The sequence below is a fragment of the Zonotrichia leucophrys genome, chromosome 1, assembly GCF_028769735.1.
Source record: "Zonotrichia leucophrys gambelii isolate GWCS_2022_RI chromosome 1, RI_Zleu_2.0, whole genome shotgun sequence".
Taxonomy (NCBI): domain Eukaryota; kingdom Metazoa; phylum Chordata; class Aves; order Passeriformes; family Passerellidae; genus Zonotrichia; species Zonotrichia leucophrys.
This window is the reverse complement of record NC_088169.1, coordinates 33737072-33762583: the sequence shown is the minus strand read 5'-3', so window position 1 is coordinate 33762583 and position 25512 is coordinate 33737072. Positions and strand designations below refer to the sequence as shown.

Here is a 25512-nt window from a genome sequence, read left to right as displayed (position 1 = left end):
AGTTTGGAATGTGTGGGCTTTTCTTCTCAGCTGTTTTCATCATCCCTTTGATATTTTCCTGTAAGTTTAGTGGTTCTTGGGGTGCTGTAGATGCTTTTGGTAAGCAACTGTGTATTATTTCCTGTTAGTTAATGTATATTGTTTGACTTTTAAATAGAGATGTGCATGGAGCTCCCAGTACCAAGGGGCCAGGAAACATTCCTTTGCAAGACCAGCACTTGGCACTTGCCATATTGCTTGAACTGGCAGTGCAGAGGGGTACACTAAGGTGAGAAGCATGAGCACTCTGATTTTTAGCCATCACTGTTGGAAAGGGCTGACAGGCTTCAGTTTTCGTGAATTTAGGTTTAATGTAATAATTGTAGTTCATATGCACTTTTTTACTAAAGCAGTGGTGATTGAGACCTAATGTTATCTAGAGTGCAAAATCGATTTTTTATGTTAATGATCTGTTTAAAACAGAAAGCCCTGACATCCAATTTTGCTAAACTTCAAAATGTAGAGATTGAATTGTATGGATAACCTAACCCAATGGTTTTAGGAATGCTTATTAATAGAAAATATTGATTCCCTCTTTCAGCCAAATGTTGTCTGCAGTTATGTTGCTGCTTCAACTGTGGGATAACGGAACGAGGGAAACGGATAATGAGCGATCTGCACAGGGAACAAGTGCACCCCTTCTACCTTTGCTACAAAGGTTTCAGAGTATAATATGTAATAAAGACATGCCCAATACTGAGGAAGAGATTCAGGTACTTATTCTTGGTTTATTTAAAAGGGGCATTATGGTTGAATCAAATTTCATTTGCCTAGTTAAAATAATCATAAAATTAGCCAAACAAAGTTGGTGGTGGTGTTTTCCATGGTCGTTTGGTTTTCATGTGAACATTTGAGTTTCTTGAGGTATGGGAAAGAATGTCACAGCATGATTAGAAGTAAGCATTGTGTTTTGTAGTTAATGATGATGTGATAAGGAACTTAGATGTGGCTAACTTTTCTGCATATTTGGATTGTTTTTATTTTGTGTTAAAAATTAATTCAACTATGACTCTTTGTCATAGCTATTAACTGAGGTTGATAAATCACTTTTATTATGCTTGTAACTTTCTATTATATACACAATCTGACTATCAACATTCATGTTTCAGATTTTTCTCTAATGTGAAAAAGGATGTGCAGAGTTAATTCTTTTTCTCTTACACTTGTGCAGATAGTCATCTTGTCTAAACTTTATCGTGTAGTCTCAGATATACCTTGAATATTTTCTGACTGCTCTTTTCTCTTTTCCAGCTCCTGACTTACCCTCTAAGTCCCAATGAAAGTTTTCTGAGGTATCTGACTTTGCCACAGGACAATGAGCTGGCCATTGATCTGAGACAAACAGCTGTGGTGATCATGGCCCATTTGGACCGCCTTGCCACCCCTTGTATGCCTCCACAGTGTAGCTCTCCTACATCTCATAAGGTAATTTTTGCAATATCAAATACAGTAAGACTTTTTCCCTAAAAGCATCACTGAATTTCAGAATGCAAGGAAAACAGCTCCTAAGATCCTTTCTGATTTTCACCACATAACCTTGAGTTCTGAAATTTGTCTTACTTGGGTAACTTTTATTGCCCTTAACTTTTATCAACACTTTTTGAGTGAGCCTTGGAGTGCAATTTTATGGTTTATGAACCATTCTTTCTTACCACATTATGGCTAATTCTGCCATATTTTGAGCTGTTGTTGTGTTTCTCAGAGTAAATTCTCAAGACCAGACTTTATAAATGCTGGGGGTCTGACTTACTAGAAAAATAAAAGAAAGAAAAAGATAAATGCCAAACTTTCCAACCTGAAAAATCTCTGAATCTCTTACCATAGCCACTTATTGCTGATTTAGTACCAGTCTGAACTGAATATGATGCATGCAAGTCTTTATTTTTGCTATCTTCTAATTAGGTAGGTTTTATTGACTATTGGAAAGAATGACAGTCTCAGATTTGGACACAATTGGTATATTAAGTTTTAAAAAATAATTTGCTCTGTGGATTTTACTAAGCTGTTTGTTTCAAAATTTAGTACTGACAGAATTTCTTATTTCCTAGGGATCACTGCAAGAGGTCATTGCTTGGGGATTAATAGGTTGGAAGTACTATGCTAATGTGAGTGGTCCAATTCAGTGTGAAGGACTGGCCAACCTTGGTGTTGTGCAGGTTGCTTGTGCAGAGAAACGTTTTCTGATATTATCTAGGAATGGAAGAGTTTATACACAAGCATATAACAGCGACACTCTGGTGAGAGATTTTTACGTGTTTTTAAAAATTTGTTCTGTATTACTTCATAAGTTTCCTCTTCTAAATATTTACAATTTCTTAGGAGAGTAGATGGAGGCATGCTGATTTTTTGTGAGCTTTCTGTACTGTTGTATTTGAACTTTCAGAAGCAGTGGGGTTTGTCTCCTGGGTTGATTAGATGAAAAGCTTATGGATTCTGTAGTTTCGATCATGCTGGAAGTTATGGATACTATGATAATTGCTTTTATTGCTATGCTGGCCTTGGTCACTTCAGAAATTGGAAGATATGAAATGGATTTTACTTTGGTGATATAACTGTGTCCAAGCTGTGTAGTTTCTCAGAGAAAAGTACACTGTATATAGAAGCCTTTGTCACTAAGATAGCCTGTAATTTTAAGATAAAAACCATTTTCATATGTGCTGAAGACCTATAAAAAAGGGAACAAGTTACTTCAAAGCATTGGTTTTGTCATGCTTGACCATTTTTTTTCTTCATGCCTTCACCTCATTAATTCGAGAACAAAGTTTTGAAAAAACTGGAAATAGGAAAACTGTATCTAGTTATGTGATGGAAAATGTCAGCAGATTTTGTAAGCATATTGCTTTTGCTTGGTTTACAGGGACCACAGCTGGTGCAGAGTCTAGCTTCCAGAAATATTGTGAAGATAGCAGCGCATTCAGATGGGCATCACTACCTGGCTTTGTCAGCAAATGGTGAAGTTTTCTCTTGGGGTTGTGGAGATGGTGGAAGACTAGGTCATGGGGATACAGTGTATGTATTAAAAATAATCATAACATTTATTTGCAAGTATACTGAATTCTTAGTAAAAATTATTTTGTTGTGTGTATAAGCAATGCTCAGCATTTGACCTTTGGCTCTGTTACTGAACAAAAGTTGCATTCTCCCTGCTTGTTTTCTCTATCTGGAATATTCCTAGTTGTCTATTGATGTTACTTTCTGAAGTTCTCATAGGTGGAAGGTGTAGTAGTGAGCACTGTTATCAGGCCTTTTATCAATGGTTTTATGAATCCAGAGCACATTTTCTCTGAAACGTTGACTCACATGTTGGAGCAGGGTCATTATTTTTTATGCAGTCATGTTGTACATTACTCCATTTTTCTGGGACATTACTGTCCTGCTTTTGTGTAGAAGCAGTCTTCTACAATGGTATTGTATAGGGGGTGTGTGTCAATAGATTGTTTAGTTTTGTTTTATTTTAGAGATTTTATGTGTCTTCCCCCTGTGCAGAATTCCCTCTGAGACAAGAGAGACTACACAAAGGTTATCAGTGTAATGAAATTAATTGGTCAGATACAGTACTTAAAGGTAGTATTTTTAACAATAGACAAATATTTTTTAAAAGCATTGCATGAACTCAGTTGAAAACAGAAGTTGCAGTTGTTAGACATTCCTTCAGTGGTTAGTGTAGTATTGTTGAACAATTTGAACTTAATTTTGGCTTTTAGTTCTATTTGTGTTTTGTTACTTCAGTCTAATAATAAGGCTTGCAGGTAAAATTGCAGCAATTCTAACAAGTATGTCTAGCACCTTTTATCACCTACTCATCAAATCACCTTTTGTGAAATATGTCACCTTCTCTTTAAATAGCCCCCTGGAGGAGCCTAAGATGATATCTGCTTTGTCTGGGAAGCAAGCTGGCAAACATGTTGTTCATATTGCATGTGGAAGCACCTACAGTGCAGCCATTACTGCTGAGGGAGAGCTCTATACGTGGGGACGAGGAAACTACGGCAGGCTTGGGCATGGTGAGTTAGCTGATAGCCTCAGATAAGTTGTTGAACAATTTAGTGCCTGTTGCAAATCATCTTGCATCCCACCTAAAGCTGATTTGCAAACATTATGTGGTTTCATGTGAATTGAAATAATTATGGGAGGGATTGTCTCAAACCCATTAAATTCCCTGAGTTATCTGGAAATAAACAACTGAATGGAGAAGAAAAATCTGCACAATATTCTGTTCCATTCCTCATGAAGCTAAGACTATTTCATGGGTTAAATCCTTGTTGGGTGTCTCTCAAAAACCATGCAGGAGCTTAGTCATGACACTCAAATCTGAAAGCAAAACTAAACAACGCTACCCTGCACCCTCACAATAAAGCATCCAAAAGCAAAGAAGCAGAAAAACCAAACAAAAGAACTTGTAAGGCCTTCTGGGTTTTGCTTCTCACAGAACCACTTTGTTTTGAAGGTTCCAGTGAAGATCAGACCATCCCAATGCTGGTCACGGGGCTGAAAGGACTCAAAGTTATTGATGTGTCGTGTGGGAGTGGAGATGCTCAGACTCTTGCAGTTACTGAAAATGGTTAGTAGCAAAATAAAAGTTAAAATTTTAAGTAAGGTTACCTGTCCTTCCTTTTGCTCTGAAGATATTTGTACTGAAGATATGCTTATTTCTAGCAGCTTGAGTTCTATAAGAATTTGAAGCTGAAATTCCTTCTGGGCAAAAAAAAAATGTACATTTATACATTTTGTAGATAATGTTGCAGCAGTATTTCCATGCATAGATATGCAGTATGTTCCTTATGAATATGTAAATATATTGAGTTATGGTATATGTATATTTAGTGTAAATGTATAATGTACCCACAAAATAATACATATATGTGCAAGTGTCTAAATTTTATTTGTTGCTATATAAGTGCAAATATCTCATGTTGTTACAAAAGTCAGAATTCAGAGTAGGAGAGCTGTCTCTCTTAACCCTTTGTAAGTGCAAAAGAGAAGCTGCATGGAAATTTATCTTTCCAACATCCCTGACCAAGGTGCCTAGGGTGAGACAGATTAAAAACCTGCATTTCATTGTAAGGTCAAACCCCAAAGTCATCTCTTAGAAAGCAGATAGTTCTTGGAGGCTAGTTGTTCCTTTGAAATACAGCTGGTTATATGATGTGCATTATTTAAAAACTGAAATGTTTGCTCATACAGGAAATGGAAACCCAGATTTTATCAATTTTTTTTCCTCTCTCTGCCCTCTGCCTTGCATGCTTCTATTGCTCATCAGAGTACCTTAGGGAACCTGCTGATGTGGGTAGGGAACAAAAATATATCAGAACATAAAACAAGACTTTGTTTGGGCATGCATGGGTCACCATCCTTGAACCATAATGTTATTTACTGCAGATGCAGAATGACTTGACTGTTTCTAAGTTTCTACATCAAGACTTAGATTTAGTAGTGTATTTCAAAAGAACATGATAACTGTGATGATTTCATTTCATTTTGAGAAACACTTGAATGATATAAACTGAAAATTAATATAGGTTTAACAGAAAATTTGGCCACTGGATGTAGAAAACGTTTTGTAAGTTCTTATAAATAATTAAAGAAGGCAGTTTTTAACTTGCTTGATTTACAGTAAATTCTATGCTTCATTTATTTTTAGAAGGACTTTCCATACACTGATAGATTTTCAATGAATCTTATATATTGCACTTTTTATGTTTAGTTTTGTCAACATGAGTATTTTTCAAATACTGTTCTTTATTATTGTCACAAACAGTTAAAAATTATTTTGGAACTGCTTTCCTTAAAATACAGTTTAAAATTTCTGCTTGCAAATACCAGATTATGAAGAATTTATTTGTTAAAATGGATGACTTAGTTAAATGAAAAAAGCAGTTAAATTATTTTTCGTTTTCTTCTGATTTAAAGGCCAGGTGTGGTCTTGGGGTGATGGAGACTATGGAAAACTGGGAAGAGGAGGCAGTGATGGTTGCAAAACTCCCAAGCTGATAGAAAAGCTTCAAGATCTGGACATTGTGAAAGTGCGCTGTGGGAGTCAGTTCTCTATTGCTTTAACCAAAGATGGCCAGGTCTACACCTGGGGGAAAGGGGACAATCAGAGACTTGGGCATGGGACAGAAGAGCACGTTCGATATCCCAAACTGCTGGAAGGCTTGAAAGGTAATTATCAGAGGTGGAAATATTCCAGAGCTCTTTGTGTTGTTGGAGCTTTTTACCCAACACAAATGAACTCTGCTTTGAGTGATGGTACCATGTACTCTGTCATATGTTACACGGGTAGCAATGAAAAAGGTAATAATAGGCATTTCCCATCACTTCTGCATTTACACCCAAAAGATTTTAGCAGACTTAAAGACGATATTATGACTACTATAAGTGCGGAATGTCTCGTGTTCTCTGTATTCTTGCTGCTTTTCTTTTATTAGATTCACAAAAATGCGTCTTTAAAGCAAGTATGTTTGCATTATCATGCAAATAAATACATATATTATATGCTTAGATTAAGGCAGATGAGTAGAATAAATGAGAATAACAGACAACAAAAAAGTCACTAAATATGTGTTTGACTTTTGACCAGTTTGTAATGGAGAGAAAATGACTTCCTTCATTTGGGAGAAGACCTGAGGTTCTGTCGGGGAAGATGAGGAAGAAACTTCTTTTATTGCTCTATCTTTCCTTTAAATTGTTACTCATATATGTTGAATGATCTAAATGAGAATAATTTTACACTCTCTCATCGTAGATGGGGAGATTTTTAAATAACTCTTTCCCAAATAAGTTTCTAAGTGGAAGGGACACAAAGTAGAATAATTTCTTTAAACTTGTAAAACTTCTGTACTTATCTGTCTCTTGGTTTAAGCTTTGCTGTACTCTTCCAATGCACTACTGAGGCAGAAGTGAGGCTCATGGCATCCATCACACGTTCCTAATTAAGCATGGTTGTAATTAGCATAGTTTTCCTTGCGTCTGCTGTTTTTCTGTCAATGATTTTTGTACCTAAGTTATATTTTCCATATCTCACTTTCTTATCAGGAAAGAAAGTGATAGATGTGGCAGCTGGATCTACCCATTGTTTAGCACTGACTGAAGACAGTGAAGTGCACAGCTGGGGAAGCAATGATCAGTGTCAGCATTTTGATACTTTGCGTATCACTAAACCAGAGCCCGCAGCTCTCCCAGGATTAGACACAAAGCACATAGTTGGAATTGCTTGTGGACCTGCTCAGGTAGGTTTTAATTTTGAATTCTTTGGTTTTACTTCCCACTGAGGTTACCGTTCTGTATTATAATCCTGGTCCTTCTTTCTGTGCTTGCATGACTTTTTGTTTTCTTCCTTATTCTGAGTAAATGAAGGCTTTGAAAAAAACAAATCTTGCACAGTTGTTCTGCCAAAAATGGGTGATCAGCTTTCCCTCTGATGGGTGTTCTGAGAAGCAGCAATTTACCTGTTTTGTATTGTGTGATACAGCAGTTGAGGAGTTGTCAGCAGAAGGTTTCCTGTGGCAGAAGTAGTGAGGTATCTGGATTGGGTTTGACAGCACATTGGAAAATGTGATAAGAGAGTTCTGGATCTGTATGGATTTATCTATGTTTAAAAGGATGCAAGTCAAGCATTCTCTTTGATAGTTGTGTTGGTATTATTTCCAAATCATCTGTTACTGTTTGAAGGCAGATTTAGCTTTACACTCCTGTCTGTAGTCAGTGTCATATTTAGAAAATAACGAACTGTGGAACTTTATGTATTGTTTCCATTTATAGAGTTTTGCTTGGTCATCATGTTCAGAGTGGTCAATAGGCTTGCGAGTACCTTTTGTGGTGGATGTTTGCCCCATGACATTTGAGCAGCTGGATCTGTTACTGAGACAAGTGACTGAGGGAATGGATGGATCCTCGGACTGGCCCCCTCCTCAGGAAAAGGAGTGTATGGCTGTGGCAACATTAAATCTTCTAAGGCTTCAGGTACCTTCAGTTTCTTACACTTTGAGCAGTCATTGAGCTGAATGTTTTCACTAAGTTGCTTGGATGGAAACCATGACTTTTAATGTGCCTTAAAGTACTTCTATTGATTTTAAAAAGTGAAATAACTACACTATCATTTTATACTCTTTGAAATTTGGCATCTAGTGGTTGTTTTTTGTTCTTCTTGACAGCTTCTGAGTTTCATTAAGAATGAACTATAAAAACAATATCTAAATGGATTAAGCCTTGTATAGTCAGAGATTCTGAGCATTTTTATGATTTTTAAATAGCATATTTAAAAGTGAATGACCCCTTTAATTGGAATCTGAGTCACTGAAAATGTGCTGTTTTTTCTAGCATAATGTAGTGATGCAGAAACAGTTTAAGTTATTCTTTAGGTTTACTTCAGATCTTTGGGGCTTATAGCTACCATTCGTGATCTTTGAGTATTGGTGTAAATTCAGGATGTAGGCAAGCCAGCATTTCCCTTTAATTTTACAGATTTGCAGCTGTAAGTTTGTATCTTGGTCACTGAACTTACTTGCTCCAGGAATGACTTCCTGCCAACCCCAACAAGTTCATATCACTTATTAATTAAAATTTACCTTTTTTTTTTTTTTTTTTCAGCTTCATGCTGCCATTAGTCATCAGGTGGATCCAGAATGCCTTGGCTTAGGTTTGGGCAGCATCCTGCTCAACAGCCTGAAGCAGACAGTGGTGACGCTGGCCAGCAACGCTGGGGTTCTGAACACGGTGCAGTCGGCGGCGCAGGCGGTGCTGCAGAGCGGCTGGTCCGTGCTGCTGCCCACGGCTGAGGAGCGCGCCAGGGCGCTCTCAGCGCTCCTGCCCAGTGCAGGTCGGTCCTCACACTGAAGCCTCCTTGTTTGGCCCTTGTGTTTTGACTCCATTCATGGCTTCTTCCATTCTTAGTTTCAGGAAATGAAATGAATGTCAGCCCGGGACGTAGATTTATGATTGACCTCTTGGTGGGCAGCTTGATGGCTGATGGAGGTTTAGAGTCTGCACTGAACGCCGCTATTACTGCAGAAATCCAGGTATGGTTCATCAGCTTTGCAGTTCAGGTTCTTCTGCAGGCGACTGGATTTGTTACTTACATAAATACAAGAGTAAATGTGCCTTCAGTTGTGAACTGTGTAGCAGCTACTGGCATGTGTCCACCCTGGTTTTGTGGAGTTCTCCTACACTTTTTTATCTTCACCACCTTCATCCCTCACTTTGCCTTTCTTTTTATAATTGTTGTAATTGTACATTTATATTAAAAGCAATTATAATTGTTTTTTAAAAAGTGTGCCCATGTGGTTGTTGCAGAATATACAATACGCGTTTTATCTGGTAGGAGTTATTTCATTTTTTCTCTAGGTAAAAGTAGCTTGATCTTATTAACATGAGTGCTTGTTAACAAAATGTTTCATAATCATAGTGGAAGTTCATGTATTTTCTTTAACTTGATTTACTTTTTTAGGATATTGAAGCAAAAAAAGAGGCACAGAAAGAAAAAGAAATTGATGAACAAGAAGCAAATGCATCAACACTTCACAGGAGCAGAACTCCACTGGACAAAGACCTTATTAACACTGGAATCTATGAATCTGCAGGAAAACAAAGTTTACCATTAGTTCAGTTAATTCAGCAATTACTAAGGTAATTGTTTTGAATTTGTCTTTTACTTTTGTACAGAATATGTATTTAGACATTCTATAAACTAGTCAGCTAAACAGTGGTTAATTTTGCTTAATAAATAAGGTCTCTTGCTAGCATTTTTAGCTCTTCAGAATTCATAATATTAAACATTCTTGTAGATAGTCTGTAGTTCTGCTCTGTTTGCTAAGGAGTAATGTTCTATGCTAAATTACTCAATTTTAGAAAGATTGCCTTGGTTTTATGGACTTTGATACTTCTTCTCTGAAAGAAGTGTCTGAAAATTTTTGTACCAGATACAGGACAAATGTTTAAAAGACTGTACTTACAGTGTGTGAGAATCACCACAAATCTGTTTAGAACTGAGTATTTTGTGCTATTTGTTTAGAACTGCCTCAAGGAGACTGTCATTGGGGAAGAAACCTCCATTTTAAATTCTTGACTGAGAGTTTTGAGTGCATGACCAATTAAGGTGCTGAAAACAAAGCTGCTATATATCAGCCAGAGGAGCTAAGGGAATACTTAACATAGAGGATGTATAGCAGGAAATAATTATGAGTTTACTAAGAAATTTATTGTACTTTCTCACTTAATTGTGATGGCAACCATGTATTTTAATCAATACTGAGACTCTTTTGAACTACTAGTGTCATGGCTTTCACTGCAGACTCTCAGTGAAGATTGTCAAATTGTGTTTTGTAGTGAGTGATGACAAAAAGCACAAACTGGAGGTATTTTACAAATCCTGTTAACCAGAATCTATCTACAAAACCATTGACTTTTTGAGCACTACAATGCAAAGGAGTGAAAGTTCTGTGCAGAAACTTAGCAGGGGCTTCTTAGATATTTATGCAAACTTGTAGAAAAACTTAACCCATGGACTGTCTTCACTCTGAGCTCCCCTGAAGTGATACTTTTGTACCGCTTAGGAACATCGCTTCCCAGACCATAGCCAAACTAAAAGATGTTGCTCGTCGCATTTCTTCCTGCATGGACCAAGAGCTTTATAGCAAGGAGAGATCTGCTTCTCTGGACCTGTTGCTCCGTTTTCAGCGGCTGCTTGTTAGCAAACTTTACCCAGCAGATTGTGTTGGTCAGGTCCCTAACACATACAGTAAGTTGTGGTTTTAAAGATAAAAACAAAGAACCTCTGACCCCTCCCCAACTATTTCTGTAAGAGCTTTTACAGGATAGCAGTTTCTTATTTTAATTTATCTTCTTGTCTCATTTATCAGTCTAGTTGCTGTCTGAACAGTGTTTGAAAGTAGTTTATGTACATTGTTCTCTGTAAGTGAATTTTTTTTTAGTTAGGTAATAGGATCTAGATAATAAACTTTTTCTAAAATTTTTAAAAAAATGTGATTTCCTGAATTAGTGCTTATATGCAGTGGCATAATTTCAGAAGAGTTTGTCAGCTTTTGAAGTCTGTTTCTTAAATATGACTATGTGATGGTTTTCTATCCTCTTCCTTTGTTTTTATACAGGTCCTGACCTCTTAGGTGTTGGTTCTTTACTGAAGAAATACACTGCTCTTCTGTGCACACACATTAGTGATATACTTCCTGTGGCAACCAGCATTGCTTGTACTAGTCATAGGCATTTTGCAGAAGTATCTTGTGTTGTGGATGGAGATTTAACAGGTAGGTTTTTACTTCCTCTTTTCTTCTCCTTCCACAGAATTTTAAGACCTTCTTGAAAGTTCTAAATGAATAAGAAGGAGTCAGTTTAATTGTATTGGTTAATGGGAGAGAAGGAGGGAAAATTCAATGAGGAAGGCAATATATTATTGGTGATTTATATTGGCAGATATTAATATGGCAGAATATATTAATGGTGATTTACCTCTAATGCAGCGAATGTAGAACTTGAACTAAGTGTGTCTTCTGTGTTTGTTTTCTGTTTCAGGCATTCTTCTTCCAGAACTGGTGGTTTCTATAGTGCTGCTCCTCAGTAAAAATGCTGGATTAATGCAGGAAGCTGGTGCTATCCCTCTGTTGGCTGGCTTGCTGGAACATCTAGACAGATTTAACCACTTAGCCCCTGGAAAGGAAAGAGATGACAATGAGGATTTAGCATGGCCAGGAATAATGGGTATGAACTTAGCAGCATCTTGACTGCTTTCAAAAGTAGCTGTATAAAAGTGGTGGCTGTTCATGAACTACTCTCAGGAAGGAAATCCTACTTAACAGTACAAAGTTTTATTAACCAAATTATATGGCAGTCATAAGGCAGTATTTATTTCTGTCAGTACATTCTTAAGGAAGTTAAATATAGAGGTAGCATTAAGGAGAGTACAGATGCTGCTCTTTCAAGAAGTAGTTCACATCATTTTGCATTTTGAGTATGAAAAACTTGCAGTGAAAACTTGAGTAGTACATGTAGGCATTTTGCTACTAAATTATCTGTAATACAAAGGATGAGTAATGTGAAAGCTTTGAAATAAAGAATTCTTATTTTCTCAGGGCACTTTGTAATATGAGTTGTGTCTGTGACAGAAGAGAGGCTTTTTTTATATTAAAAAAATCTGAATTTAAGCTGAAATGACATATACAGCAAATTCCTTTCAGGCAAGTGAGTAATAAAACCAAAGTAATTTGGAGGAAGAAGGATTAGAGCAGTGATTTACCAGCAAACTGATTATCTGCTCCACCTCCACACAAAACAGCCATATAGCTGGGCAATGCTAGGTGACATTAAAGATTAGTGCATTAGAACACAGTATTCAGACAGTTTAATTGCACAATACATAGACAGGAACGTACTAATAGCCACTTTTACTTTTGAGCGTATAAAAAAATAAGCAACTTTTGAACAGATATGAAAAATTGGATTAGGCAGCTATTAAAAGAATGTTCATGAAAACCCCCTGACTTTCTGATTTTCTGTTGATAAATTCTCTTTTCTGTTTTATATGGACAGGTTCATTTTTTACTGGCCAGAGTTGCAGAAATAATGAGGAGGTGACCCTTATACGTAAGGCTGATCTAGAGAACCACAACAAAGATGGAGGATTTTGGACAGTGATCGATGGCAAAGTGTATGATATAAAGGACTTCCAAACCCAGTCTTTAACTGGCAGTAGCATACTTGGTGAGAACTTTCATTTAACTTACAGACACAAATTACCTTTGTTTCAAAGCCAGGTGGAATTAACAGATTTTTAGATACTGTATTGACTCCCTCATTGTTTCATTAGCTCAGTTTGCTGGTGAGGACCCAGTTGTTGCTTTGGAAGCTGCTTTGCAGTTTGAGGACACACGGGAATCAATGCACGCCTTCTGTGTTGGCCAATATATAGAGGTAAAAATGTTACTAATGGGTAAATCTTGCTAAAGTCAAGCATTGATTTACTGTCAGATTTCTTGTTGGACCTCAGTTCAAGCTTACAGTTGCTATTTCTTTTGTGCAGCCTGACCAGGAGGTGATTACAACACCAGATCTCAGCACGTTGTCATCGCCACTGATAGACACAGAACGGAATTTGGGTCTTCTCCTCGGCCTGCACGCTTCCTACCTGGCAATGAGCACACCACTTTCTCCTCTGGAAATTGAATGTGCCAGTAAGCAGGATGTCATTTTGAGCTTTATTAAGGGATAAATACTTGTCAAAGCATGCAAGGAAAAGACAAAGGACAAATAAGTTAACCAAAAATTTAGCTCTTTTCTAATCTTGATATCTTCCACAGGAGTTCTTTATTCTTAGCATTAGCTACCACACTCATCAAGATCCCAATAATTTAACAAGATTTAAATGGGGGCTAGATAATTTTGAGCAGTAGAATTTACAGTTTCATTGTATGCAACATAAAATAGCAAATGATGCTGCACAGTCTCCTATCTCACCAATTTCTTGTCAGTTAAGAGTCAATCATGTGGTATTGGATGTTTTCTTACTGGGTGTCTTGGTTTGGTGAATAGAAGGTATAATTCAGTATTAATAGCAGAAAAATTTCTAAGACCCTATATCTCTAAATATATGATGGCTGCCCTGTTAGTGAATTGTTTCTTGATTACAGAACCTTTTTTATTCCCTGTGAAAAAGTTCCAGCAAATGAGAAAATTGCTAAATATTGTTGAAGCCTGTGAATGCATTTCATTAGAGGAAATCGAGTCTTGATAGCTTAGTCTTTGATCGGAAGATTCACTGATGTTTTCTTTATTTTAGAATGGTTGAAGTCATCAATCTTTTCTGGAGGCTTGCAAACTAGTCAGATTCATTACAGTTACAATGAGGAAAAAGATGAAGACCATTGCAGTTCACCTGGTAACACTACCCCAAATAAATCAAAACTATATACACATCGATTAACTTTGAGTGACCATTCACAACCCTTTCTCCAAGCTATTGCTGATAATAATATTCAGGATCACACTGTGAAGGTAAGCCCTCAGTAGTTCTGTGCACAAATATTGTTTTTGAATAATATATTTTCATATATTATGAAAATTCTCCAAAAGTTATAGCAAAACAATCGAAAAAGTTATTTCAGAATTACTATTTGTGAAAGGAATGGTTGAGTACTACTAGTGGATAAAATGTGTTTATTTCCCTTAATAGCATAATAGTATGTTATTTCTTCAGAATTTTTGAGTGAGGGAAATAAAAAATTTGAATATTCTTACAAAAAATGGTAAGGCATTACTTCTCACGTCAAATTTCAGTAGCATTGAGAGATCATACTCACCCTCAGTTGAACTAAGATGGAGTTTTTTTTGTCAAGATGCAAGTGTATTTTATGTTTCAGATTCACGTATGCCTTTGTCTTAAAATCCCTTTGGGCCTTGAGGTTCAGGTTTCACAAGGTTGGAATTGTGATTATTTTGAAAAACCTTGTGATTTACATTGATCACTATCTTTTGTAATACATTCAGATTTTCTAACTCTCTGAGTTTAGCTCCTTTATGAAAAAAAACCCAAATAAGTCTTTGGGTATAGTGCTGATGATCAATCATGATTTATCAGAAGACAATTGAAAATTTTGTTAGGTGACCTGACTATCTCATGAAGAGATCAGAGCAGTAGAAGCTTTATGCCTTGAGTCATGTTTCTCCTGAGAAAGGATGTAGGGTTTTATAGGATTGGGTTGTAGTTGCTGTGTGTGAAATTGCACTTACTGCCTATTGTATCTCAGGAATGTTAGTTCAGATTGTGGAGTTTATTCAGTGTTACTTAAATGCTGCCTGTGGTGTTTTGAGTGCTTACATTGTATTCGAGAATGAAGTTAAACAGAGACTGCTGTGTGTTTTCTTAGGACTTCTTGTGTCAAATAGAGAGGTACTGTAAACAGTGTCACTTAACAACACCAATCACATTCCCTCCTGAGCATCCTGTGGAAGAAGTAGGACGTCTGTTATTGTGCTGTCTTCTGAAGCATGAAGATTTGGGTAGGTAGGCTTGTGGTGTGATTGTTTTGATCAGTTTAAACTCTGCTATGGATGGCTTTGGAAATGTATATTCAAACATTGTCTTTTCCCATTAAGGTCATGTAGCACTGTCTCTTGTTCATCCTGGTACCCTTGGAGTTGACCAGGTAAAGCACAAAACCTTACCAAAATCTGTAGTGGATGTGTGTCGTGTTGTCTACCAAGCAAAATGCTCACTGATTAAGGTAAGCCTCTAAGCTGCTGATGTTAAGATTAATTTTCATTTGAAGTGTTTTATTAAAAAGTTATATATTGTTCATTTTAACGTGCATTATGCAATAATTTAATCTTTCAATGTCTTTTGTAGACACATCAGGAACAAGGGCGTTCTTACAAGGAAGTTTGTGCTCCTGTCATTGAGCGTTTGAGATTCTTATTCAATGAGCTGCGTCCTGCAGTTTGCAACGATCTCTCTATTATGTCCAAATTTAAACTTCTTAGTTCCTTGCCCCGATGGAGAAGGGTAGCTCAGAAAATCATTCGAGAAAAAAGGAAAAAAAGAGGTAAGGCAGAATTAGTGTGATATTCTCTTTGAAACAATGGAAAGCCATCTTACTTCAAGATTTGCTGCTATATGAGACTCTCCTTAGATAAAGCATCAAAGCCATTTGTTTCTGCTGCTTTTTCAAGTTTTCTAAACCAGTGGTTGCATGTCAGATCCTACAGCAACAACTAGCAAAATAAAGTGTCAGGTTTAGTTGAGAGGTATTTCTGCCAGTGTATTAAAAATGATCCTTCAATATCAGACCCTCTGAATTGGTTTTTGTAGCATTCCACTGGAAGTGGCACCTTTTTAGAAACTGAGTTTTATTAAAGTGTAGTCAAACAGTGATATAACTGGAAATTAATGTGGTGAACAGACACTAAAGAGCTTTTCAGGTTTGTCTTTAAAGGTAAAAGCATGCTGCAGGTAATACCGGAGTTAACTTGGTAATAGTTGGACATAGACTTCACCAAGAATGCATTTCCATTTTATTACAGACAGATCTTGAGCATTGTGTGTGCTTAGATTATCATGCAGACCTAAAAATGTGACCCGTAAAATCCAACTGTACTGTATGAAAAAATAATACTTTTTTTTTTTTTTAATAGTGCCAAAAAAATCTGAATCTGCTGATGTAGAAGAATCCAAAATAGGAAATGAAGAGAGTGATTTAGAAGAATCTTGTGTGGTACCTCACAGTCCTGTACCTATAGATAAGAAGCCCATACCAATCAAATCACCCAAAGTAAGATTTAGATTCTGAATCAACCTTGTCAATAAAAATAACAAGAGAGAAAAGAATAAGCTAAAGCATGATTGCTATAACTTGACATTTAATGTTCTGATAATGGTGTTTGGTATGTATAATTAAGTGTGACAAGTTGTTTCAGTGAAGCCTGGAATGATTTTTAAAGATAAGATTGTACTGTGTATTTAGCATATGTGAATATACCTTCTCTGATTTTTAAATTATTGATAATCTTAGCTAAAGCTTCATTTCAAAATAAAATGTTGTGGTGGGTTACTTCCTCTTTTTCTGAACATTAAGGCATTTGAAATTTTATGTAGTAATAGTAAAAGTGATAATGATTAAAATAATACTAAGTTCTTTCCTGACTTATGAGAACTTTTCGTTTTCCCCCCAGGTCCCCCCTGTATTTTAAATTTGGAAATCGTTTTGCATGAAATAACTTACATTTTCAGGAATTTCAAGTTGTTTAAAAAATTTTAACATACTGCCTTCTTGTTTTGCAGGATAAGTGGCAGCCAATTTTGAGTACAGTTACAGGTGTCCACAAATATAAATGGCTGAAGCAAAATGTTCAAGGCTTGTATCCACAGTCTGCCCTCCTTAACACCATTGTTGAATTTGCACTTAAAGAAGAGCCAGTGGATGTAGAAAAAATGAGAAAATGTTTATTAAAACAGGTGACATGAACAAAAATGTGCCAGTTACATAATTCTGACAGTTATTAGCAATTTACATAAGCATGACAATTTTTTTTTCCCTTTGACAGTTGGAAAGAGCAGAAGTTCGTCTGGAGGGAATAGACACTATTCTGAAATTGTCAGCTAAAAATTTTTTGCTCCCATCTGTGCAATATGCCATGTTCTGTGGATGGCAGAGGCTTATCCCAGAAGGAGCCAATATAGGGTAAAACTTCTTGTTACTTTTGCTTCCACAATTCTTTAATGAGAGAACAATACTTATTTTTGTTGTTTTTCTTTGAAGGGAGCCTCTCACCGACTGCCTGAAGGACGTTGATCTGATCCCGCCGTTTAACAGAATGCTGCTGGAAGTGACTTTTGGGAAGTTGTACGCCTGGGCTATTCAGAATGTCCGGAACATCCTGCTGGATGCTAATGCAAAGTTTAAAGAGCTAGGTGAATCTCATCTCCTTGCTGTTTTCTGTGGAGAAAACTGATTTACATTAATATTGTTGCATTTGTTTTAATTCCTGATAATTGGGATGTTGAAATCAATTCCCTTGCTTTGTGTTGAGAATTACTTTGCATTTGTTTCTGTGTGTTGTTCCTACCTTCCCACCGTGAGGTGTTAACTCACTTCTCAGTATTTGAGTATATTGCTGATTTCCCAGCAACAGGTGATTGATTACTCATTAGTAACATTTCAGCATTATAATACAAATTAGTCAGTTTCTTGGAACTTCTGCTTTTAAGTTCTCAAAGCCAAGCAGGGAATAAAAAGTGATTTAAACCATCAATCAAACAAATCTATGACCTATTTTATTGTAGCTCCCAAATGCCAGCTGACTTTGCTGTTTATATTATGTTTGAACTAGGTCTGCAGCCTGTTCCTCTTCAAACAATTACTAATGAGAATCCAGCAGGACCAAGTCTTGGAACCATTCCCCAAGCACGTTTTCTGCTGGTCATGCTGAACATGTTGACCCTGCAGCATGGTGCAAATACCCTGAGCCTGCTCCTCAATTCTGGCATGCTGGCCTTGACACAGACCACACTGCGGCTGATAGGTACAGTTCTTCTTTCTTGGAGAAAGCATTTGCTTTACAGATCCCCTGTGTTTTCTACCTGATGATGTACCCAAATTACAGAATCACCTTGCTGCATGAAGATAGTGCTTAATGCTATTTACCTTTACCCTGATACAAAAGCCACCTCTGCAAGCTTGATTGAGAAGGAGGTTAATTTAATTGCAGTCTTTATTAAATCTTTTTTTTTATTATTCGGTGTTTGCTTTGGCCATCCTCTTTTAAAATTTCAGTTAATGTGTAGTTTTGGTGGAACTGTTGCAACTAAATTAAAACCAGAAAATTTAAAATTAAAGTAGTAAAAACTGCCTACTTTCTACTCTCTGTTTCATTTATTTCTACATATGAAAAATGTTCCCAGTCTGCATATTTAAGCTTGAAGCTTTCTTTGTTCTGCTATACAAGTTCTCTGGTGTGTTTTGCTATGATTCAAATTGCTGTGGTTTTTCTGTTTTCTTATATAATAGCAAGCATTTGTTCCTGTAACTTGTGTTTAACTGAAGTGTGCACCAAAAGTTTTTCAGAAAAATTCTGTTTGTAGAACCATTGAGCTAATTGAGTCATCATTATTAATGTCTTTTACTTGTCACTTGTTTTTTCATTCAAAATTAAGTATTTCAACTTCTGTGCATTCAAAACTATTACACCCCAGTTTTCTAAAAGGTCATTTGACTTATCACCTGCTAGTCAGCTTTCCTGTTTGTTACTGCTTTTATATTACAGAGTTTATGTGCCTGTAGGTTTACATGTGACAAAGGTGCATATATACATGTGTTGCTGGATAAAACCTCTTTTGTGTTTTTTTCCTTGTTAGGACCCAGTTCTGATAATATTGAAGAGGATATGATTACCTCTTCTCATGGGGCTTCTGCCACAGTCCTGGAGGAGTCAAGAAAGGAAACTACACCTGTTCAGCTCCCTGTTTCTGGACCAGAGCTGGCAGCCATGATGAAAATTGGTACCAGAGTGGTCAGAGGGGTGGACTGGAAATGGGGTGATCAGGTACAACTTCTTTCATACAGGTTTTGGGTGTGTTATTATCTAAGGTCTCTGTTCAGTCGACTGTCTGTGAAGTTTCTGGTCCATCAAACTTAAAGGCATTTTACATTCCAAAAATGTTGAATTAAGGGTATGGGAATTTAACAGAAAATAAACCTTGCATTCCAGCTGGTCCTCAGAGATCAGAGGAGCTGGTTGCAACTGGGCTTTAATTCTGATTGTAGCCCAGTCTAGCATTGTAAGTCTGAGTTTGGAGGAGAACTTGCATGAGCACAGAAGCACAAATAGTGCAGCTTCCCAGTGCAGTTCTGTAGGTCTGATGGATTCAGTAAGGACTTGCATCATCCCAACTCACAAGTAGTATGGTTAATTGAAGCACAAGGAAAACAGGCTGGTAATTTTAGTAATTGCACTAACTGCTTTTTTACCAATTTAGTAATTGGTAATTGCACTAACTGCTGAGTGTTAGCATGTGTTGTGACACAAAGTGTAGCAAGAGATCTAATAGCACTATATATATGTATATATACACATGCACACACACACACATATATATATGTGTGTGTGTATGTGAATTATTATTCCCAGGTGTGCTCCAGTGCTGTTGGAGATGCAAAGCTCACATAAAGGCTTCTCTTTGGGAAAAGAAGAGAGATGTAGTCTGTTAACAGATCTTGACCAGGCAGAGTTTTCCCCCTCCAGCCCTTTCTGCCCTTGAAGCCACTCTTTTATACTGTAAATTTTGGCCTATCCCAGTGGGATGGAGCAGTCATGTTGCAGGTGGGGTTTGATGACTTTGGCCATATGTGCATTATTACACATCCCATGTTTCCCTTCGTCTGTGTGCTGAGGGGTGCCTAAGTCAATAATGGGGCTCAGTGAGGGCCCTAGTTACCTTCTGTCAGAATTTATACTTGACAGAAGAGGTAGAACAAACAGTTTGATCCTCCTCCATGTACTGAGGCAACAGTAGGGGCTCTTTGACCTTCATCAGAGGGTCTTGGTGTGCATCCTTTTCTCCTGAAGGAACTGAATTTAAAACTACGCTATAATAGTATCCATTTCCAACTATATAGGACATAGCTTCTACTTATGTAAGACATATTAAATGAAATGAGTGTCCAAATATGCAGCTTACTGGGATGATTCTTTTGAAAATTGTGAAATGCTTTCTAAGTTCATGTTTGCTTTTTGAAACCCCATTGAATGTTTACTGTCCAATCATTGGGTTAGCAGCAAAAAGGAGCAATTGCATTATTATTTTATGAACTTTTGGTATGAATTAATGTTATTGATTGAGTAACTTGAACCTGTCTCTTCTGTCAGGATGGACCCACACCAGGTTTGGGTCGTGTGATTGGAGAATTGGGAGAAGATGGCTGGATTAGAGTGCAGTGGGATACTGGAAGTACAAATTCTTACAGAATGGGAAAGGAGGGAAAATATGATCTCAAGCTAGCTGAGCCACCACCTGCAACGCAGCCCACAACAGAGGATTCAGACACTGAGGATGATTCTGGTAAAAAAACAAATTATAAAAGTAGAGGCACAGTTGTAGTTGAATTTTAAAATTGGTATCTTGCAATATAAAATAATTTTTTCACAGGAGCAGGTGCTTCATCAAAGAAGATTCATTTAATATGTGTACACTTCTAACCAGAATCTTCTTAATGTGACTTTACTGAGAGAAAGGAAGGTAGACAAGATGGTGTCCTATTCTTGCATATTCATGGGTCAGAGAAAATAATATTATTCGGTTGAAATAGTTACAGATACCTGAAGGTATCTATTTTAACATATGTTAATAGCATTCTGAAGGGGGCTTTATATATGGTCTACTTACACATTTAGTCAGAGTGTTTCCCTATTCTTGGCAATACTTTGGAATGCCTTTCAACTGGGTACTGCTAGAAAAAAAACTTGAAAATATATGTGCAAGATACCTTGTTTATATTCTGCACTGCTTAGGACTTGGCAATAAGGAATCTTCTTCATGCCAGATCATCTCAGAGAAACTATTTATGACAAATCATTCACAAAATGTTTCTTTGAGAACCTTTTTGAAATAAAGTAACTCAGTATTAATGTATTCCTTTGCCTTTTGTGTCCCCCTTCAGAAGGAGAGCAAGTTGAAAGGAATCTCCACCCTACTTCCATGATGCTGACCAGCACTGTGAACCTGTTGCAGACTCTGTGTCTCTCTGCTGGTGTCCATGCTGAAGTCATGCAGAGCGATGCTACTCGGACTTTGTGTGGGCTGCTCCGCATGCTTGTGGAGAGTGGGACAATAGATAAATCAGGTATATTACATAGCAGCACTCTAACTGAGCTGTGTGCTTGTCTTGTAAGTTTGTAAATCTTTTCTTACTAGTTTTTAATCCTTTTAAGGCCAGTGGCTGGAAAGTTCATTTTCAGAGCTTTTAAAATCTTCATTTTTAAAGGTAATGTAAGTGATCCTGTGCATTCTTAGAATATAAACAGTAAAAGCAGAAGAAATGCATGAGATGTGAATTGTTGACTTAGTTTATTAGCAATCTTTTTGTGTTTGGCAACAACAGTATGACTAGGTGTGTCATACTCCTTTTTGTAGCTTTCATGTAAATTCAGAAGTAATGCTGTTAACTACTTTGAAATGAGGAAACAGTGTAATCATGAGAATTGTTTTAAAGGTTTATTTTATAAAATTAATTACAGGCTCTAAAATTGAAATTAACAGTTCACATAAAGACAGTGAAACAGCTTGGTGTTCTGATTTGTCCAATAAGGTCCAGTGTAGCATATAGAGAACTACATAGCTGGTGAAAAAGTCAACTGTTACATGTATATATCTTTTTGTTTTTAGCTTCCTTGCCAAATAAATTAGTTTACAAAGAACAGCATAGGAGCTGGTGCACGTTGGGATTCATTCGAAGCATAGCACTCATGCCTCAGATGTGCAGCACTCTGAGTACCTCTCAGTGGATAACTTTGCTAATGAAAATTGTTGAGGGGCATGAATCTTTCACTGCTGCTTCACTACAGAGACAGGTAATGTGTGCATTTCCAAATTACTTCAATAGCCAATAACATTAGTAGACTTTAGTTTTTCTTAAAAAGAAAGGTATATTTTACAAAACAGCTGTGAGGTGTCCATAAATCAGATTTTAGTTAGTTATGAAAAAGATAACATTTTCTTCATATTTAGGAATTAGTGTTTTAAATTTACGTCTCTTGAGTTTTGAGCCTTCAGGATACTATGGACTCCCTTGTTCTGTTGAAAGAAAGGTCAAAATAGTGTTCCAGAACTGTGCTTCAGGAACTCCCATATAATATTTCCTACAAGTTGAATAAATGAAAGAATAGCAAGTATATGGTTAGGAAAAAGTTACGTTTCCTTTAAAGTTACCAAATTATGTATTGTGTACTGGCCTATTTCCATCGGAAACTGTTAATATTATTTAAATTACAGTCTCTCTTAAGAAGCTACATCTTTGCATCTTATTTTGGTATTGTATTTCCCTTGGCATCTTTCCCCTTTTCTAATTTCTTCTTTTATTTTTTATCTCTTTTTTTCCTCTTCTGCTGTTCCTTAGCATCTTATTAGTGCCTTTTACATGAGACTAAAAAGAATTTTTTTTATGGAATAACTGCCAAATTTTAAGGCTTGGGGATCAAAAGATCATCTTATTCTTTTCCTTGATAAGCTAATCAACATTTGTTAACTAAAGCCTTGTATCATAAAGGCCTGTTCATTTTTGTGTGATCTTGCAGTAAATTCTTGCCAGTATTTTTAGTATGGTGAGATTTCTGTTATCATCCTGGACTTAGTGCAGTAGAGTCATCTGTTCAGGGAATACTCAAGAGAAGTCACCTTTCCTCATGTACTTCATGTACCAACTGAAGAACAGCAAAAAGATGAGACCTTCAAGTTCTAGAAAGACATATTGGCAGAAGTTGGCAAGAGGAGAGTTATCTTTGCTGTTAGTCACTTGTATTGGTCTTCTGGGTGGAAGATGAGGAAGCTCAAAACCTCAACTGCTCCTATTCAAAATATGCAACCCCCTCTGCTCTTTGATACTGCAGTGCTGCACCTTCCCCTGTTCCTTGTCAGTCCTGCACTGGGTGTCTGGGTTCAGAGATGCCAGCCTGTTCCTTCTGTACTGTGTTGGAGGCCCTGGTTTCACAGAGGCTTCTTCTAAGTGTCACTGTGGCTGCTGTTGCCTGCCTTCCATCATTCAGCTTTATATCTCATGAATTTTAACTGTTATAACTTCTTTGCAGAGCACTTGGAAACTGTCATTCTGAAGTACATCTTAGTACTAATTTCTGAGTCTGCAGTCTGAACACTTTCCTATTCTGTATTCCTATTTTTCCTATTTGTTTTTGTTTCTCAGTGTGCGTCTCATGTCCTAAGAGATTGGTTCACTAATATAATGTGCCAGTAAAATTGTTACTGGCTCTGAACTATATCCGCTTCTTTTAAAATATCCCTTAGAAAACTCAAGATCAGTAGCTCTGTAATTTCCACAGCACAAAAGAAATCAGCATTGTAAAAAGAACTACAAAGGAAAGCAGATTTTTAAAAACATCATTCTTCTGTACTTAATATGATTGAGAGCTTCTTTAGTATTTGGTGACATAGACTAGAATAACACTAATTTTTTTCTATTTTTAGATCCTTGCTGTACATTTATTGAAAGCAGTACTTCCATCCTGGGATAAAAATGAAAGGTCAAGAGACATGAAATTTCTTGTGGAAAAACTGTTTGGATTTTTAGGGAGCCTGCTTAGTACTTGTTCTTCGGATATCCCACTACTCAGAGGTAGAGGAATTTTCCCTCCATGGCTTGTTTTTCTGTATGGGAAGTGTGTGCACTAAACTGATAACTGTTCTGCCACTGCTTTGTCTTTGCAGAATCTACTCTGAGGAGGAGAAAGGCCAGGCCCCAAGCATCTCTAACTGCCACTCATAGTAGTACTTTAGCAGAAGAGATAGTGGCACTGCTGAGGACGCTGCATTCGCTCAGCCAGTGGAATGGACTCATAAACAAGTACATCAACTCTCAGCTAACCTCCATCACCCACATCTTTGCAGGAAAACAGTCAGAAGGGGTAGTTTCCACGTTTTAAAATAAGCTCATTTTTATAGCAATATTTATTTTGAAATTATAAATACTAAATCTTTGTAAACAATATTAAGCTTAATATTGAAACCATTTTTCTACTTTTTTTATATATTTGTGTTGTAATTTTTAAGTTGAAATATGTGTGATTAACTTTGTATTTTAAAGCAGATAGAAGGGTGTGTTTTCTCCCTACAGTTAAATGTTATTGTTCTTTGTTAGGCTGTGTTGGATGACTATTTCCCTGACACTGAGAATCCAGAGGTGGGAGCTCTGATGGCAGTCTTGGCTGTGATTGGTGGCATAGACAGTCGCTTGAGGCTGGGTGGACAAGTAGTTCATGATGAATTTGGAGAAGGCACGGTGACACGCATCACCCCGAAAGGGAAAATCACTGTGCAGTTCTATGACATGCGGACGTGCAGAGTGTGCCCTCTGAATCAACTGAAACCAGTGAGTGTGTTTTACTAAGCCTTCAGCACTGGGAAGGTGTAAAACTCTGATATGGACCAAAGAAAACATTAGTTCTTCATTGGCTAAATACACTGACATTCAGCACACACAATGCTCTGGATGGATGTCTAAGATGGTCCTCATGCAAACCTCTTAGGACCTTTAAATCCCATCCTCATTTGCTGGGAAGGTGAAAAGAAGGGGGATTTCAGCTGGAGTTGTTTGGTTTGATGTTAAATCCCAAGTTATTGTAATGTGTTTTATAGTTCTTAGATGAGAGGAGCTTTCTATTTAACTTGATTTGCTAATTCATCTTAAAAAGTCTTGGGTATTTGCAATTGAATCTTGATTTGGTTGATATGACTTTAGTGAAAGCACAGGCCAAGTGCTTGGTCTGCTTCAGAGTCTGGAGTTCTTTCTTGTTCTGACTCTGCTTTCTCACCAAGAAGGCCTGCAATTGTGTGGTGCAAATACAGGCTTAGGAGCTGTGTAGGGAATAGAAATCCCCTCTAGTTTTTCCTGGTCAAGAGCAGTGAGACAAATGCTACTTTTTGTCTTCCGCAATTAATAACCATTGAAACTTTTTAGTGACTCTGAGATTTTACGAAAATGCTTACCTGGTTTTTTTGTTAGTTTTTTGTCTGATTCTTCTCCCACTGTCTAGCTTCCAGTTGTGGCTTTCAATGTGAACAACTTGCCTTTCACTGAACCTATGCTATCCATTTGGGCTCAGCTAGTAAATTTGGCTGGAAGTAAAATAGAAAAACAAAGAATGAAGTCTCCCAATCAAGGTCTTTCAGGTACAGCTGGGGGCTTTTTTGCTGTTTGTTTTCTTTGGAAGTAGACGAATATGCTCTGAGAAAAATACTAGTATCAG

The 25512-nt window shown here is 37.0% G+C and overlaps 1 protein-coding gene across 3 annotated transcripts in view; it reads left to right on the top strand.

Annotated features, from left to right (window-relative positions):
* HERC2 (HECT and RLD domain containing E3 ubiquitin protein ligase 2) overlaps positions 1-25512 on the top strand; it is a 105169-nt gene that overhangs the window by 35990 nt on the left and 43667 nt on the right. For all 3 annotated transcript variants that reach the window (XM_064711388.1, XM_064711381.1, XM_064711396.1), the window contains 36 exons: positions 158-268; positions 581-752; positions 1291-1464; positions 2088-2276; positions 2897-3048; positions 3886-4043; positions 4487-4600; positions 5950-6201; positions 7075-7268; positions 7801-8001; positions 8629-8857; positions 8932-9056; positions 9485-9663; positions 10590-10774; positions 11145-11300; positions 11566-11751; positions 12580-12750; positions 12857-12960; positions 13070-13220; positions 13826-14040; positions 14913-15045; positions 15142-15269; positions 15392-15587; positions 16177-16313; positions 16823-16996; positions 17086-17222; positions 17301-17452; positions 17872-18063; positions 18896-19083; positions 20407-20599; positions 21198-21380; positions 21923-22107; positions 23735-23882; positions 23975-24171; positions 24405-24635; positions 25300-25435. In XM_064711388.1, the coding sequence (XP_064567458.1) occupies positions 158-268; positions 581-752; positions 1291-1464; positions 2088-2276; positions 2897-3048; positions 3886-4043; positions 4487-4600; positions 5950-6201; positions 7075-7268; positions 7801-8001; positions 8629-8857; positions 8932-9056; positions 9485-9663; positions 10590-10774; positions 11145-11300; positions 11566-11751; positions 12580-12750; positions 12857-12960; positions 13070-13220; positions 13826-14040; positions 14913-15045; positions 15142-15269; positions 15392-15587; positions 16177-16313; positions 16823-16996; positions 17086-17222; positions 17301-17452; positions 17872-18063; positions 18896-19083; positions 20407-20599; positions 21198-21380; positions 21923-22107; positions 23735-23882; positions 23975-24171; positions 24405-24635; positions 25300-25435 (6128 nt within the window). The remainder of the gene's footprint in view (positions 1-157; positions 269-580; positions 753-1290; positions 1465-2087; positions 2277-2896; positions 3049-3885; positions 4044-4486; positions 4601-5949; positions 6202-7074; positions 7269-7800; positions 8002-8628; positions 8858-8931; positions 9057-9484; positions 9664-10589; positions 10775-11144; positions 11301-11565; positions 11752-12579; positions 12751-12856; positions 12961-13069; positions 13221-13825; positions 14041-14912; positions 15046-15141; positions 15270-15391; positions 15588-16176; positions 16314-16822; positions 16997-17085; positions 17223-17300; positions 17453-17871; positions 18064-18895; positions 19084-20406; positions 20600-21197; positions 21381-21922; positions 22108-23734; positions 23883-23974; positions 24172-24404; positions 24636-25299; positions 25436-25512) is intronic.